This window comes from Mobula hypostoma, chromosome 1 (assembly GCF_963921235.1).
Source record: "Mobula hypostoma chromosome 1, sMobHyp1.1, whole genome shotgun sequence".
Classification (NCBI taxonomy): Eukaryota; Metazoa; Chordata; class Chondrichthyes; order Myliobatiformes; family Myliobatidae; genus Mobula; species Mobula hypostoma.
This window is the reverse complement of record NC_086097.1, coordinates 112,794,458-112,809,169: the sequence shown is the minus strand read 5'-3', so window position 1 is coordinate 112,809,169 and position 14,712 is coordinate 112,794,458. Positions and strand designations below refer to the sequence as shown.

The following is a 14,712-nucleotide window of genomic DNA, read 5'->3' as shown; positions in this document are numbered from 1 at the left end:
ACAGTTTTGCGTTTTTTCACATTTCCTTCTCCTGGTCTTTGACATGTATTGTAAGCAGCTACAATCCCAGTATTGATTTAGACAATAGACAATAGACAATAGGTGCAGGAGTAGGCCATTCAGCCCTTTGAGACAGCACCAGCATCCACTGTGATCATGGCTGATCATCCACAATCAGTACCCTTTTCCTGCCTTCTCCCCATATCCCTTCACTCCGCTATCTTTAAGAGCTCTATCTAACTCTTTCGTGAAAAAATCCAGAGAATTGGCCTCCACTGCCTTCTGAGGCAGAGCATTCCACAGAACCACAACCCTCTGTGTGAAAAAGTTTTTCCTCAACTCCGTTCTAAATTGTCTACCCCTTATTCCTAAACTGTGGACTCTGGTTCTGGACTCCCCCAACATCGGGAACATGTTTCCTGCCTCTAGCGTGTCCAATCCCTTGATAATCTTATATATTTCAATCAGATTCCCTCTCATCCTTCTAAATTCCAGCGTATACAACCCCAGTTGCTCCAATCTTTCAACATATGACAGTCCCGCCATCCCGGGAATTAACCTCGTGATCCTACGCTGCACTCCCTCAATAGCTAGAATGTCCTTCCTCAAATTTGGAGACCAAAACTGTACACAATAGTCCAGGTGTGGTCTCACCAGGGCCCTGTACAACTGCAGAAGGACCTCTTTGCTCCTATACTCAACTCCCCTTGTTATGAAGGCCAACATGCCATTAGCTTTCTTCACTGCCTGCTGTACCTGCATGCTTACTTTCGGTGACTGATTTCTATGGTTAGAGTAGAGGTCGCCAGCCTGAAATGACTTCTATATCCATCCTGCCTGTTATCCAGTCCTCTATCCATTGCCAATATATTATCTCCAACACAATGTGTTCTTATCTTGTGACTTAAGCTACTGTGAGACACTTAGTCAAATGTCTTCTGGAAATTCAAGTGCAATGCATCTCCTGGTTCTCCTCTATGCCTCTGGTCGAGACCTCCTCAGGAACCTCTAATAAATTTGTTCTCCTTCATGAGTCTGTGATGACTTTACTGGATTAGTTTAGCATTTTCCCAATGTGCTGCTTTCTTAATTTGCATAGTGACTGACATATGCCCACCACGAAGCACATTTACAAGGATTGCTGCCACAAGAAAAGTGCTCGCTTCTCACTGTTGCCATTGGGAATGAGCCTTAGGCCCCACACTACCATGTTCAGCAGCAGTTATTACCTTTCAACCATCAGACTTCTGAACCAGCATGGATAACTTCACTCACCTTAACTCTGAATTGATTCGGCTGTCTACGGACTCACTTTCAATGAGTCTACAACTCATTTTCTCTGTATTATTTATTTACCTTTCTTTGTATTTGCACGGTTTGTTTTCTTTTACACGTTGGCTGCTTGATAGTTTTTGTGTGTGCTTTTTTGTTGATTCCATTGTATTTCTTTCTTCTACTGTGAATGTGAATGACTGCAAGAAAATGAATCTCGGGGTAGTATGTGGTGACACATACGTACTTTGATAATAAATTTACTTTGAAATTTGAATGTGAGCAAGTGGGATTAGTTTGGTTGGCGCCATGATCTGCAAGGGCAAGTTGAGCCACAGAGCTTGTGTGCAAGCTGCACAATTCTATGACTATAGTAATCACAACTCACTTATACTGAGCTTACTAAAGTAAATACATTTCACCCAACGTGAAACTGTTTCAACGAGCATCTACGCTTCATCTGTCAGAACAAGTGGGATCTCCCAGTGGCCACCCATTTTAATTCCACTTCCCATTCCCATTCCGATATGTCCATCCATGGCCACCTCCACTGTCAGGATGAGGCCACACTTAGGCTGGAAGAACAATACCTTATATTCCATCTGGGTAGCCTCCAACCTGATGGCATGGATATCAATTTCTCAAACTTCCAATAATGACTCCCCTCCACCCTGTTCACCATTTCCCATCCCCTTATCCCTCTCTCATGTTTTCTCCTTGCCTACCAATCACCTCCCTCTGCTTCTCCTCCCCCACCATTTTTTTCCCATGGCCTTCTGTCTCTTTCACCAAACAACTTTCCAGCTCTTTGCTTCATCCGTCCCCCTCCAAGTTTCACCTATCGCCTGGCGTTTCTCTCTCCCCTCCCGCACCTTTCAAATCTACTCCTCGGCTTTTTCCCTGCAGTCCTGCTGAAGGGTTTTGGTCTGAAACGTCAACTGTACTTTTTCCATAGATGCTGCCTGGCCTGCTGAGTTCCTCCAGCATTTTGTGTGTGTATGTGGCTCAGATTTCCAGCATCTGCAGATTTCCTCTGGCTTGTATATAAATTTTACTGCTGGCTTGGCCAAAGGAACAGTTTGTTGAGTTCACAAATGCAGCAGGAGATTTTGCTCGCTACTCACTTAAGGGATGCACTGTAAACATTCAGATACATAAAACAGTGAAACTCCAGTAATCTGGCATGATCAGACTTCTGTAGTGCCAAATGCTCAGATCTTCCAGTCTGCTGGGTGTTATTCATATTGATACACTAACCCATTTTTAATTGATTGTTTAGGTGTTACATGGTATTTAATTTCCTAGTGAAATCAGTAAGTTTATAGGAGCTTGGTCAGCTTGAGGGGTCTCAATGAGTTGAACTGGAGTGTGGGGACCAAGGCATCAGTGAACCAGACATACCAGATGAAAGGAAATTGTGGGAACTGGGGCCCTGCTGAGTGGAAGAGTATGTGGGTAATGAGCCCTACCCAGTGGAAGAGATCTTAAGAACTTAGGGAGTGGGAAGGGAACTAAGAAATGGGTTCCAGATAAGTGAAGAATCAACTTCCACAGAGATAGTACAAATGTGATGGAGGAAAGGGTCCATTCTCTGCTATAACTACTTCAGGAATATTTTCTCATATCTCTTATCCCAGAGGTGTTCAAAAGCACTCAGTGGAGACCCAAGAGGCTGCAGAGGCTGGGATTGTCCTGATGCAGGGTTTTGACCCAAAACATCAACAATTCTGCATCTGGAGTTCCTCCAGCAGATTGATCATGTCTCCAGAAGCTTTTAGTGACAAGTTTCACAGTTGCGTACACTAATGAGGACAATTTAGGCACCAAAGATACTTTATCTTACAGCAATTCAATGATTGGGGCCTATTCTGCCCTGCTCTCTCCTTCATCGTATTATCACCGTGAACTTTGCTGTTGTTGTTCCGGAAATGAAGTGCCCTCATAAGTTAAGCTTGGATAGAGCAGATATCAAACAGCTGTCTATGAATTGAAGCAAAATATTTATTAGTGCATTTGTCTATGTGTTGATCCTGTGCATTAACTGTGATTAATTGGCAGCATAATTACATATGGGTGATCTGCACAAGGGCATCAGTTTTACAGCTCTATATCCAACTTGTTGATGGCACTAAGTTAGGTAACACAATAAATAGTGTGGATGGAAGCAGAACATTTGGAACATTGAGAGATCTTGATGGATGCAATTTAGTGTGGAGAAGTGTGAGGTCAGCCATTCTGTTCCTGAGCAAGGCAGATTAATGTACTTACTATATGCTGAGGAACTAGGAAATTATGGGTGAATAGATAGATCACCCTGGGTCCAAAGGATATATATTTTTTTTAATCCAATGGGATGTTTCATGTTATTTGTAGGAGGCTGTACAACAAAAGATACAAGTTGGATTAGAGAGTTCTGTAGAGCAATGGCATTTAAGATCAAGGATAGTGAGCTCTGCTCTCAATTTTTGGAAATAGTCACTGCTTTAGACTTCTGTGGTACAAAAGTTACTTGCGTGAATATTGCTCAGCTCTCAGTGCTTGCATTTGTGGGCTGCTTCATTACTTGTAGAGGCAGATGCAGTTAAACATTATGGCAAACATACACAATTCTGACCTCTGACCTTTTGATAGAAGGAAGGTCATTGATGAAGTGACTGAAGATGGTTGGGTCGAGCATACTGTTCTCACAAACTACTGGAACTGGGATGAATGACCTTCAATAACAACAGCCCCTTTGTTTGATTTATACCTCCAGCCAATGGAGTGTTTTCCTTCTCTGCCCTTTGTTTTAATAGTTACCAGAAACTTTTGATGTCTGATAGTGTCCGAAGCTGTCTAGTAGTCAAATTCAGTTGTTTGGTCCATCTTTAGACCAAGGTGGTGATGTAATTTGGAGCCAAGTTGTTCTGGCAAAACCTAATCTGGGCATTCATGCATTGGTTGTTGGTGAGTAAGTGGCATTTAATAGCATTTTATCACCTTATTCTTGGTTAAACTAGGCTGATGGCTGGTAGTAAACCAGATTGGATTTGTCCTGCTTCTTCTTACTAGGACATAGCTGAGGAATTTTCCACATTTCTGACTGGTTGCATATCGTTGGCGAGTGAGTGTTCAGCATCAAATGCCTGCCCTTTGATCACTGCTGGAGATGGAGTCTGTGAGGGAGTGAGGGAGGTGGGTTTGGGGTCGATGTTTATGTTCCATTTTGTGTGGAGGGAAGGATTTTGGGGGTTGATGATCATGATCCCATTCTTTTTTTGTGCGGGGGAGGGGGCGGGATTGATATTTCTCTCTGAAAGACTTTCATGTTCTTTCCTTGTTTTGTGGCTACCTGGAGAAGACAAGTCTCAGATTTGTTATAGCATTGATTGCTTCACTTCTGTGCTTGTGCAAGCTGGAGGAGGCAATCAGAGCTGGCACACACCAATATTCAGTCAAACCAGAGAGGCAGTTTTCTGCAAATAACTGTTCATTTTCAAAAGATCTTCAGTCTATTATCAACTACAAAAACAATGTGCCCACCTGCCCCTCTTCTCAAACCAGTTGAACAGGTTCTACCGCGGATTTGACTCTGAGATCAAACCTCAAAGACTGCCCCCCCAAGTGCCTGTTCAGCCAGACCGTTGCTGGTGCCCCACACCTTCACACCCTCTGTTGTCAAATAAGAGGATGTGAGAAATCTGTTCAGGAAGCACACCCCTCCCCCATATATTACTTCAGACACTGCACTGTAAACACTTTAAACCTCTTTTTATACAGATCTGTACTTCTAACTTTATTTTAATATAATTTTTATTCTTTATGATTATTGAGTGTTGTTTTTGGTTGCATGGTCACACCAACACAACACAGCAATTTCCTAATTGTACAGCAGATAAAGTTGATCATTCATCTATACTGCACTGTGCCATCCTTAACTATACGCTGCTGTGCACCAAAGTAATGTCCACAGATTAGGGGTGATAGATACTTGCCTTTCACCTTGGAGTTTATATCTGCCCAGATATTTCTTTTTAGCAGTGTCCACAACATATGCATGATTATGTCTGCATTTGAAATGCCACTGTCCCTCTGCATTAGAGATTGGAAAATCACCCAACTTCCTGAAAATTCTCTTCTGCCTTAGAAAGGAACACTTGACCTCACAATCACCCCCCATGACCTATGATCTTATTGTTTCCTTACACGACATTTTCTCGATCACTATTACCATCTTTCCCTTGCACTACCTCAATGGACGTCTTTTGAAATGATCTGTACGGATGGCATGCAAAGCTAGAGTTTTTTTATGTATACTCGGTTCAAGTAACTATAATAAACCAATTCCAAAAACATCACTTCCCCACCCTGTCTCACCTACCTACCACTTCTCCCTGGGTCCCCTCCTCCTTCCCTTTCCCCTATGGTCCACTGTCCTCTCCTATCGGATTCCTTCTTCTCCAGCCCTTGACCTTTCCCACCCACCTGACTTCACCTCTCACCTTCCAGATAGCCTGCTTCTTTTTATTCTGGCACCTACCCCCTTCCTTCTCAGTCCTGAAGAAGGGTCTCGGCCCAAAACGGCAACTGTTTATTCTTTTCCCCAGATGCTGCCTGACCTGCTGAGTTCCGCCAGAATTTTGTGTAGGTCGTTTTTATAGACGATGGGATTGAAACCCACACATCAATGATCAGCATTTCCTGTAGTGTAGGTCAGAGTATTAATTCACAGAGTTATATTGATGGTTCATTTTTAAATTCATTGAAGGGCTTCATAGGCAGTCAGCATTTAATTATCATTCCCTAATTACCCCTGCAAAAGTGGTGGCGAACTGCTGCAGTGTTTGAGGTGATAGAAACTCATAATGCTGTCAGGGAGAAAGTTCCAGGAATTTCACCCAGCAATGGTGAAGGGTCAATGATATATTCCAAACAGGGACGGTAAGTGCTGTGGAAGGCAACTTCAAGATGGTGATGTACCAATGTTCAAAGTAAATTTTATTATCAAAATACATATATGTCACCACATACAACCACGAGGTTTATTTTTCCTGCGGGCATACTCATTAACTATATGTGTGTGCGTGTCTGTTGCGAGCGATGAGGACCACTGACGTCCTTGAATGGGTGTATTTGTTATTTGTGTAACTGGGCGCGACTGATGAGTCCAGTCCGAGCTAGGAAATACCTCCCATACATAACAGGATCAATGAATAATGACAACATAACAAGATAAAGAGTCCTTAAAATCGAGATCATTTGGTTGTGGGAACATTTCAATGGTAGGGCAAGTGAGTGTAGCTATCCACTTTTGTTCAACAGCCTGATGATTGAGGGGTAGAGATTTTTCTTGCACCTGCTGGTGTGAGTCCTGAGGCTCTTGTACCTTCTACCTGATGGCAGCAGTGAGAAAAGAGCATGGCTAGGATCTGATGATGGATGTTGCTTTCCTGCGACAGTGTTTCACGTAGATGTGCTCGGTGGCTGGGAGGGCTCTATCCGTGATGACTATGCCAAGTCCATTACCCTTTGTGGGATTTACTGTTCAAAGGCATTGGTGTTTCCATACTAGGCCCGGATGCAGCCAGTCAATACACTTTCTGCTATACATCTACATAAGTTTGTCATAGAGGGATCAGAAGTGGAGAGAGAGGGTAACTTCAAGTTCCTCGGTTTCAAGATCTCTGAGGATCTAACCTGGTCCCAGCATATTGATGTAGTCATAAAGAAGGCAAGACAGCAGCTATACTTTATTAGGAGTTTGAAGAGATATGGCATGTCAACAAATACACTCAAAAACTTCTATAGTTGCACCGTGGAGAGCATTCTGACAGGCTGCATCACTGTCTGATATGGAGGGGCTACTGCACCGGACCGAAAGAAGCTGCAGAGGGTTGTAAATCTAGTCAGCTCCATCTTGGGTACTAGCCTACAAAGTACCCAGGACATCTTTAGGAAATGGTGTCTCAGAAAGGCAGTGTCCATTATTAAGGACGTCCAGCACCCAGGCATCTCCTTTCCTCACTGTTACCATCAGGTAGGAGATACAGAAGCCTGAAGGCACACACTCAGTGATTCAGGAACAGCTTCTTCCCCTCTGCCATCCAATTCCTAAATGGACATTGAATCTTTGGACACTACTTCACTTTTTTTTTAATATACAGTATTTCTGTTTTTGCACATTTTTAAAATATCTATTCAATAGACATAATCGATTTACTTGTTTATTTATTATTATGTTTTATTTTATTTATGAGTATTATTTTTTTCTCTCTCTTTGCTAGTGTATGTATTGCATTGAACTGCTGCTGCTAAGTTAACAAATTTCACGTCTCATGCCGGCGATAACGAACCTGATTCTGAGTCTGATTCATGCCGAATCCCTGCAGACTCCTAAGGAAGCAAGGGTGTTCCTGTTCTTTTGCTGCCCTTCCAGCTGGTAGATGTCATGGATTTGGAAGGTGCTGTCGAAGGAATCGTGGGGAATTGCTGGTTTGCATACTGAGGATGGTGCAAACTACTGCCACTCTGCTAGATAGATGGACTGTCAATCAAACAGCCTGCTGTGTTCTCCCCATATTGAACTTCTAAATTGTTTTTATGGCTAGCCTCATGTGGATAAGTGGAGAGTATTCTATCACACTGCTGACTTGAGCCCTGTAGATGATAGACAGGCTTTGCGGAGTTTGGAGGTGAGTTACTCACTGCAGGATTTCTGGCTTCTGACCTGCTCTTGTAGCTGCAGCTGTCTACTTCAGTTCTGTTGCTAGTCAATAACAATGCACAGGGTATTTATAGTTCGGGATTCAATGATAGTAATGCTAGAGAACGTCAGGAGGCGATTTTCTCTTGTTGGATATCATCATTGCCTGGCTAAAACACTGGGGAATGGATATGGATTTCAGTGCAGAGAGATGTGAGGCCATCTACTTTGAGCTAAAGGGGTTTAGAATGGAATAGTTTCTAAGTGGTGTAAAACTGATTCAGAGAGAAGGTGATGGATCATTTTATGTCACTGAATTACTTGCTTACTTACTGCCGATTACACTGCTGACATTTAGGGCAGCAATGAAGGTCCTCCATCTCTGGTGGTGTTCAGGGCTTCCTTTTGTCATGTCAGTAGCTTCCTCTTGGCTTTCACTACTGTCAGTCATGCAAGTCCCAAGTGGAGACACAGGAATACCATCGCACTCAGATGGAGAAGGAATCTTCATTGCTCTTTCCATAACAATTTTGTTTGACCAGTCAGGGTTGTTAGCCTTGAGCTGAATCCCAAACCTGGAGAACCAGTAGACCACTCTTAGTCTGGCCTCTACCCTTTGACCTGTTTGACATGGGTGATTCTACCAAGAGCCACAACATAAAGTCCTGGCTTCAGCCAACATAGTTCTCTGGGTCATTGAGACACGCAAGCCTCCAAACCCTCCGGCAAGGTTGTGGCCCTCTTGGTGGGTATGTCACTGACAGGTACTGACAGTAATCAAAAAGATCATGGACTGTTGGCCTTTGTGTTCAAGGTTTACAAGTAAGTATAACCTCCTAATAGTACTTCAAATGTAGCCCAACCAGTTTACAAAGCCCAGCAATTCTTCTTATTATACCTTAGGATGTGTAATCATTGTCCTTTGCAGGAGGGCAACATTGCTTTAACAGAATTCTATCGGATTCCAGTCATTAAACAATGGGCATAGATTTTAAAATCATATCCCTTGAATGTAAGAGGTTTGAAAGCTTATTTTTTTTAAAAAAAAGTATTATGGGGAACAAATAAGGTGGATGAAATAAACTGGTTAAGCACTCTGGGACTAGTTTGGTTGTATTTTCAGAGTCAAGTTTGGAACAGACTACAGTACTGCAAACATCAATTAATGATAAGTCAATTGCTGATTTCAAATCTGAGTTTGATTTATCTTTGTCCATTAAATATATTAGGAGACTAGCTATAAAAGGATTTGTGCAGTTAGGTCATAGACCAGACTGAAGGGTCTACTCTTAATAATATGTTCCAAAATTTCAGTTCAACCTTACCTCATTTCATCTTATGTTGTTAAAATTGACCAGGTTATTCCAACATACCACTAAAATGCTTGAAAATGAAAAGAAAACAATTGTTCTTTGTCAAATATTTAACATTTTCAAATACTAAAATATTATGAGACCTGTATTAGCAGTGCCAGATCCAAATGATATGATTATATAATTTAAAGCAAAATTTGAAACTTCAGCTATGACATTTTTGGGCTTTGTTCTATTTAACTTCTGGAGAAATGGTTTTCCCGTTCCTTTGATTGGCATTCCAGTGATAAGGGAACACTTACTTGTTTTCACTTTATTGTCTGTTCAAATCCTTCACATCAGCAGTTAAATCTTGGTCCATCAGAGACAGCAACCTTTTGTCATACGTGCTTGGAGTAATGGCAGTGACTAAACTGAAATGACTTCCAAAACTGGCTAAATTCCAAGTATGACAGAAAGTTCTAGATAATTGACTGTTCAGCCGTGTGCAATGATAAAGCACATTTCCTGTGTGATTTTTTTTTTGTTCAGCAATAAATTAAGGGAATGTATAAACTGGTACCCTGGATTTAAAATAACTATATGGAAATATACTTTGAGGACTCTGTGGAATCTAAAAAATTCAGTATTTGTGACCAGAATTTGGATAGTCCCCTATATGGTACAAGGTTAAGGGTAACTGCTAGATTGTTTATGTGTTGCTCTTTTAAATGATTTAAAATGAATTTTTAATAGTCACATTTTATATGGCATTTTAATATCATTTCCATTATGCAGAATTCCAAGAATTATGGGAAAAAGTTAATTGATTATTATCATAAATGTAGAGCTTGCTTCATATTTTATGTGAATTTCTGAGTGAAATAATCATTTCTGTGGTACAGAGGAAAATAGTAAAGGCAATCCTGCAATTTACAAGCATAACTGTCCGTCGGTAATCAGCTAAGTACCATAATCTTCCTTGGAGAGTAAAATCTTACTTGACCTCCAGCTATATACAGCACATGATAACGACATTAAACTGTAAAACTCCTCACTCCTCCCACTGTATGTCACCACATATCAAAGTTAGGTTGGTGGGCTGATGTCCTACTTTCTTGCTTTGAGATGGCGGTGCAGATTCTGATTTGCTGCTGTGGATGAAATCACAATATATGGAGAGAATAATTCTGTGTGCAAAGCTCAGCAAGGCAGCAATTGTTGGAAGCTTTTGAATGTAATTTTGCTGAGCTTGGGGAGATTAAGGAAAAGTGCTTGCCAGCTTGGATTTGATGCATTCTTCTGGATATAATTTCCTCTATCTCCCAGATGTGCAATGGCAAACGGAAAGGTAAACCGAGGAAGATGTTTAATAAAAAGTGTGTGTGGTGCGGGGGGGGGGAGGGGGGAGAGGGGGGAGGTGAGGATGTAATCTTAAAATGTGTGAATAAAGCTATGATGTTTCATGGGCCTGAAATTTCTGTTTGAAAGCAATATTTTGTGATGAGTCGTAAAATGATTTGATGTTGACGTGCTTTGATATCAGGCTTTGTTTCGCAGTTTAATTTAGAATGAATAGTAAGCAAAATGCTTTAATATTTTGCACTTATGATAGTCATAATTAATGCCTAACTGTCTTTCACAATTTTCAATTTGTATGTACAGCAAGGCATTGATGGTTTAATTTAGCACTTTGCTGCATGCAAAGTGCCTCTGACTGAATTTATATTTATTTCCTTCCAGGAAAAGGAGCCCATCAACATCCAGGGAACACAATCGGAAATACCACCAGAAGGACGACAGAGCAGATCCATCACAGTATGCACTTTTGGAAAGTGCAATGCAGAGGTCGCCGACAGAATATGCAGACCGTGACAAGCGATCGTTGCGAGGCTCGTGGGCTTACGATGACTCTGAACACATTGAGTACAGAGAAAGCAGGGACTCCACACGCAGAAGTCTAAGGCGGTCTCAAGAGTTCCGAGATTTAGTAGATGAGGATATTGATACACAAAGTAGAGATGAATATGAGCGACAGAGACGAGAGGGAGAGTATCAGACTCGTTATCGTAGTGATCCAAATTTGGCACGTTATCCTGTCAAACCACAACCGTACGAGGAGCAAATGCGAATGCATGCTGAGATGTCTCGGGTACGTCATGAACGAAGACACAGTGATGTTTCTTTGGCATACACAGAGATGGATGATGTACAAATTTCAAAGCATAGAATGGAAAGGCAGTCACGACAACGTTCTGCATGTGATCGCAGGGTCCCTGTGCAAAGTCAGCGTTCTTACTCAATGGAGAGAACTCAAGACCTACAAGGGCCTAGTTCTAGTTGGCAAAGGACCCCAAATCACAGTCCACCAACACCCAGGCGAAGTCCAATTCCATTTGATAGGGGTGACGTTCGTCATTCTGATTCAATGCGGAAACAACAACACTTGGATCCAAGTTCTGCAGTTAAGAAAACTAAACGGGAAAAGATGGAAACCATGCTGCGAAACGACTCGCTCAGCTCAGATCAGTCGGAATCAGTGAGGCCACCACCACCAAAGCCACATAAAACAAAGAAAGGAGGTAAAATGCGGCAGGTCTCGTTGAGCAGCTCAGAGGAAGAGCTTGCATCTACTCCAGAATATACCAGCTGTGATGACGTAGAAATTGAGAGTGAAAGTGTCAGTGAAAAAGGTAAGCATTCACAGACATTTATTCATTTCTACTGCGTTAAATAATTTATCTGATTTTAATTTAGGTTAAGGTCGTGTAAGTACGTTGCTCAAAGTTCTTAGTTTAATTAAAGCTAATACCATTCAATTATTTGGATAATGATGTTCACAATTTTGATCCTGCTCTGTGCCTGAAGTTTATTTGGCTCACTGGTAATGTCTCCCGATCTAGTAGCTTAATGAGACTGTATAGATTCTGAAAAGAAACTTGGGGAAAGTATCACTGTATGGCTGGTGTCCTGGCATCACATCACTATAGGAGTTTATGTTTTCAATGAGGATAACTTAGAAGTTGGAAAATTACTTTTCTAATAAGTTTAAGGTAATTTCTCATAAAATACATGTGTTATGTATATAACCATACAGAAATACACTTTGAGGCATCTGCAGGATCGAGAAAATTCAAAATTTATTGTGCCCAGAATTTGGCTACTCCCAAATATGTTTTAAAGTCAAGGGTAACTGTTGGATTGTTTATTAATAATTTTAAATGATTTTTAAAAGACACATTCTATATGGCATTTGAATATAATTTCCATCATGTGAAATTCCAAGAATTATGGAAAAATTAATTGATATCTATCATAAATGTAGAGTTTGCTTCAACTTGTATGTGAATTTCTTACTGTCTGTACGGTACAAAAGGAAAATGGTAAAGGCAATGTTGCATTTTATATATGTGTTAAAATTGCCGTATACTTCCCTGGTTTATCTGAAATGGTATTAATTTTGTTACTCTTAGAGATATTTTCCTGTCAAAGTAATATGTAGAATGTAATACTGTTTTAAGTAATGAATTGCCGAGTTATTAGACTGGGAAGGCCTGGTTCTGATCACAAGTTTACATGGAGTTAGCTGTTCTCAGCTAGGCCAGTAATTGGCACTGAACTATTATCCAGCTGGAAGTGTAGCCATATCAAATAAGTTTTGGTTTTCATGTCTCTTGATTGAACTGTCTGCCAACATGCACTAAAGTGGATGAAACACCAAAGTACCTGAATTATATCATCCCTTTAGGAGAGGAATAAGTAGAGCAATAAGTATTTGTATGCAATCTGTTTTTTTTAAAGCACTCTTCCTACTTTTTAAGGACTTTCGGAATTATTTGAAAGGAAGCTCTCATTATGAAAGGAAAGTTTATGTGTTGTTGGCTTAATTGTTTGGATAAACAGTGATAACCATTAATATTTTAATGCTATGCATAAATTTGAAATCACATTATAAACTGAAAAATAAAGAATAGTCACATGTGTAAACTTAGCCTTAGACCAGGTACTGTAGGCTGTATAAGATAATTCAAAACTTTGAAATATTGGCATATATTAATGTACATCAATATTTTACATTCTATTTAGGTAATGCTTTCTGTATGTAATATATTGTCTGCTGATGATATCAGAAATAAGCAAGGTATGTCTGCCCCTTGGTGCACTGGGAGCTTCGAGTCTGACTTTCTTATTTCAATCCTGTTTTATTCATAAAGCACTAACTCGAAAGAACATGGAATCCCACTTTTCTGCACTTCATTGAAATTCCCAACATCAATTTCCTTGTGTACAGACTACAACCAAGCTCCCCTCAATCTCTCAATCCTCCCAATGCACCTATTTATCAAACTCTTTTCAACATCTGCTGCTGGATCAGCAAAAAAATCCTTAAATTGAGTACAAAAAAAAAATCAAAGCCATTGTTTTCTACCCATCCTATAAGCTCTCTTCCCTGGTGAAGATATCCTATTTCTAAATCACTGATTCAAAGTAGAGTAGATCCTCACGACTAATCTGAGATGATGTTAAGGATTCTCACAAAAAATCTCTTCCTGACCAGGATTTGAAGAATATATCTCAGACTGCTCTGAGCACATCATCAATGATGTAACCTGTGGTCATTGAGTGTTTTAGGTTTTTCTACTCCAGACACCCGCATCCAGGTGAGCCAGCCATGGTTGATTAAGCCACAATTTCTGTTCTGGTAGCATGTGCTGAGGATCACCATGGACTTGTTCTCTACATCCAGAGCCATCTTGAAGCTTTCTCTGCTGCTTCGGTAATATTGCCGATGGCTCTCTGCCTCCTTGTACCAACGATGCGCAATGCGCTGAGAGCTCTGTGAAGAAACTGTCCAATGACACCCCGGTAGCCCACTTCCACAGGCATGCACTTTGCCTATCATCGTTGCCTCCAGCAGTCGCTAACCAGCTCCTTGTATCTGGCAAGCTTCCTCTCCTGGGCCTCCTCCAGCACTCCTCCCATGGGACTGGTCGGCTCCAGCAAGATCGATCTTTTCTTTGAGCTTCATAGAATAGTCCATACACCATGCTGCTGACATTCTCATTCAGCCTTTGACCTATTTCAGTTCTTTTCTGAGCAAACTTAGTTATATGCTTAACCAAAGATGCCTTTTACATAGCAATCAACCTTGCTAAGAAAAATGCATTTTTGGTTAAGCACGGTACTAAGTTTGACCAAACAGGTCAGCAGTTTGCAATGCCTTTTTTTTTGCATGGCCTTTTCTCTCCCTATCTCCTTCAACTCCACAATGCTGATTTCTAAATCATTTCAATTGTTCTCTCCTGTGAATTTTTGATTCATTTGCTGTACTGTGTTTGGCTATGCTTCTAGTGGATTGGTCCTATGCTCCAGAACTCCATTACTCAGACTTTCATCCTGCTCGTTGTTTTCCCTCTGTTAGGGCAGTCAAAGAACTAACTTGTTAACCCGTGGTGATATCTCACT

General features: G+C 40.9%; 1 protein-coding gene across 1 annotated transcript in view; it reads left to right on the top strand.

Annotated features, from left to right (window-relative positions):
- The window catches only part of rims2a (regulating synaptic membrane exocytosis 2a), a 1,139,701-nt gene that overhangs the window by 494,818 nt on the left and 630,171 nt on the right, over window positions 1-14,712 (top strand). Inside the window, exon 7 of the mRNA XM_063054936.1 lies at window positions 10,990-11,939. Within this exon, the coding sequence (XP_062911006.1) occupies window positions 10,990-11,939 (950 nt within the window). The remainder of the gene's footprint in view (window positions 1-10,989; window positions 11,940-14,712) is intronic.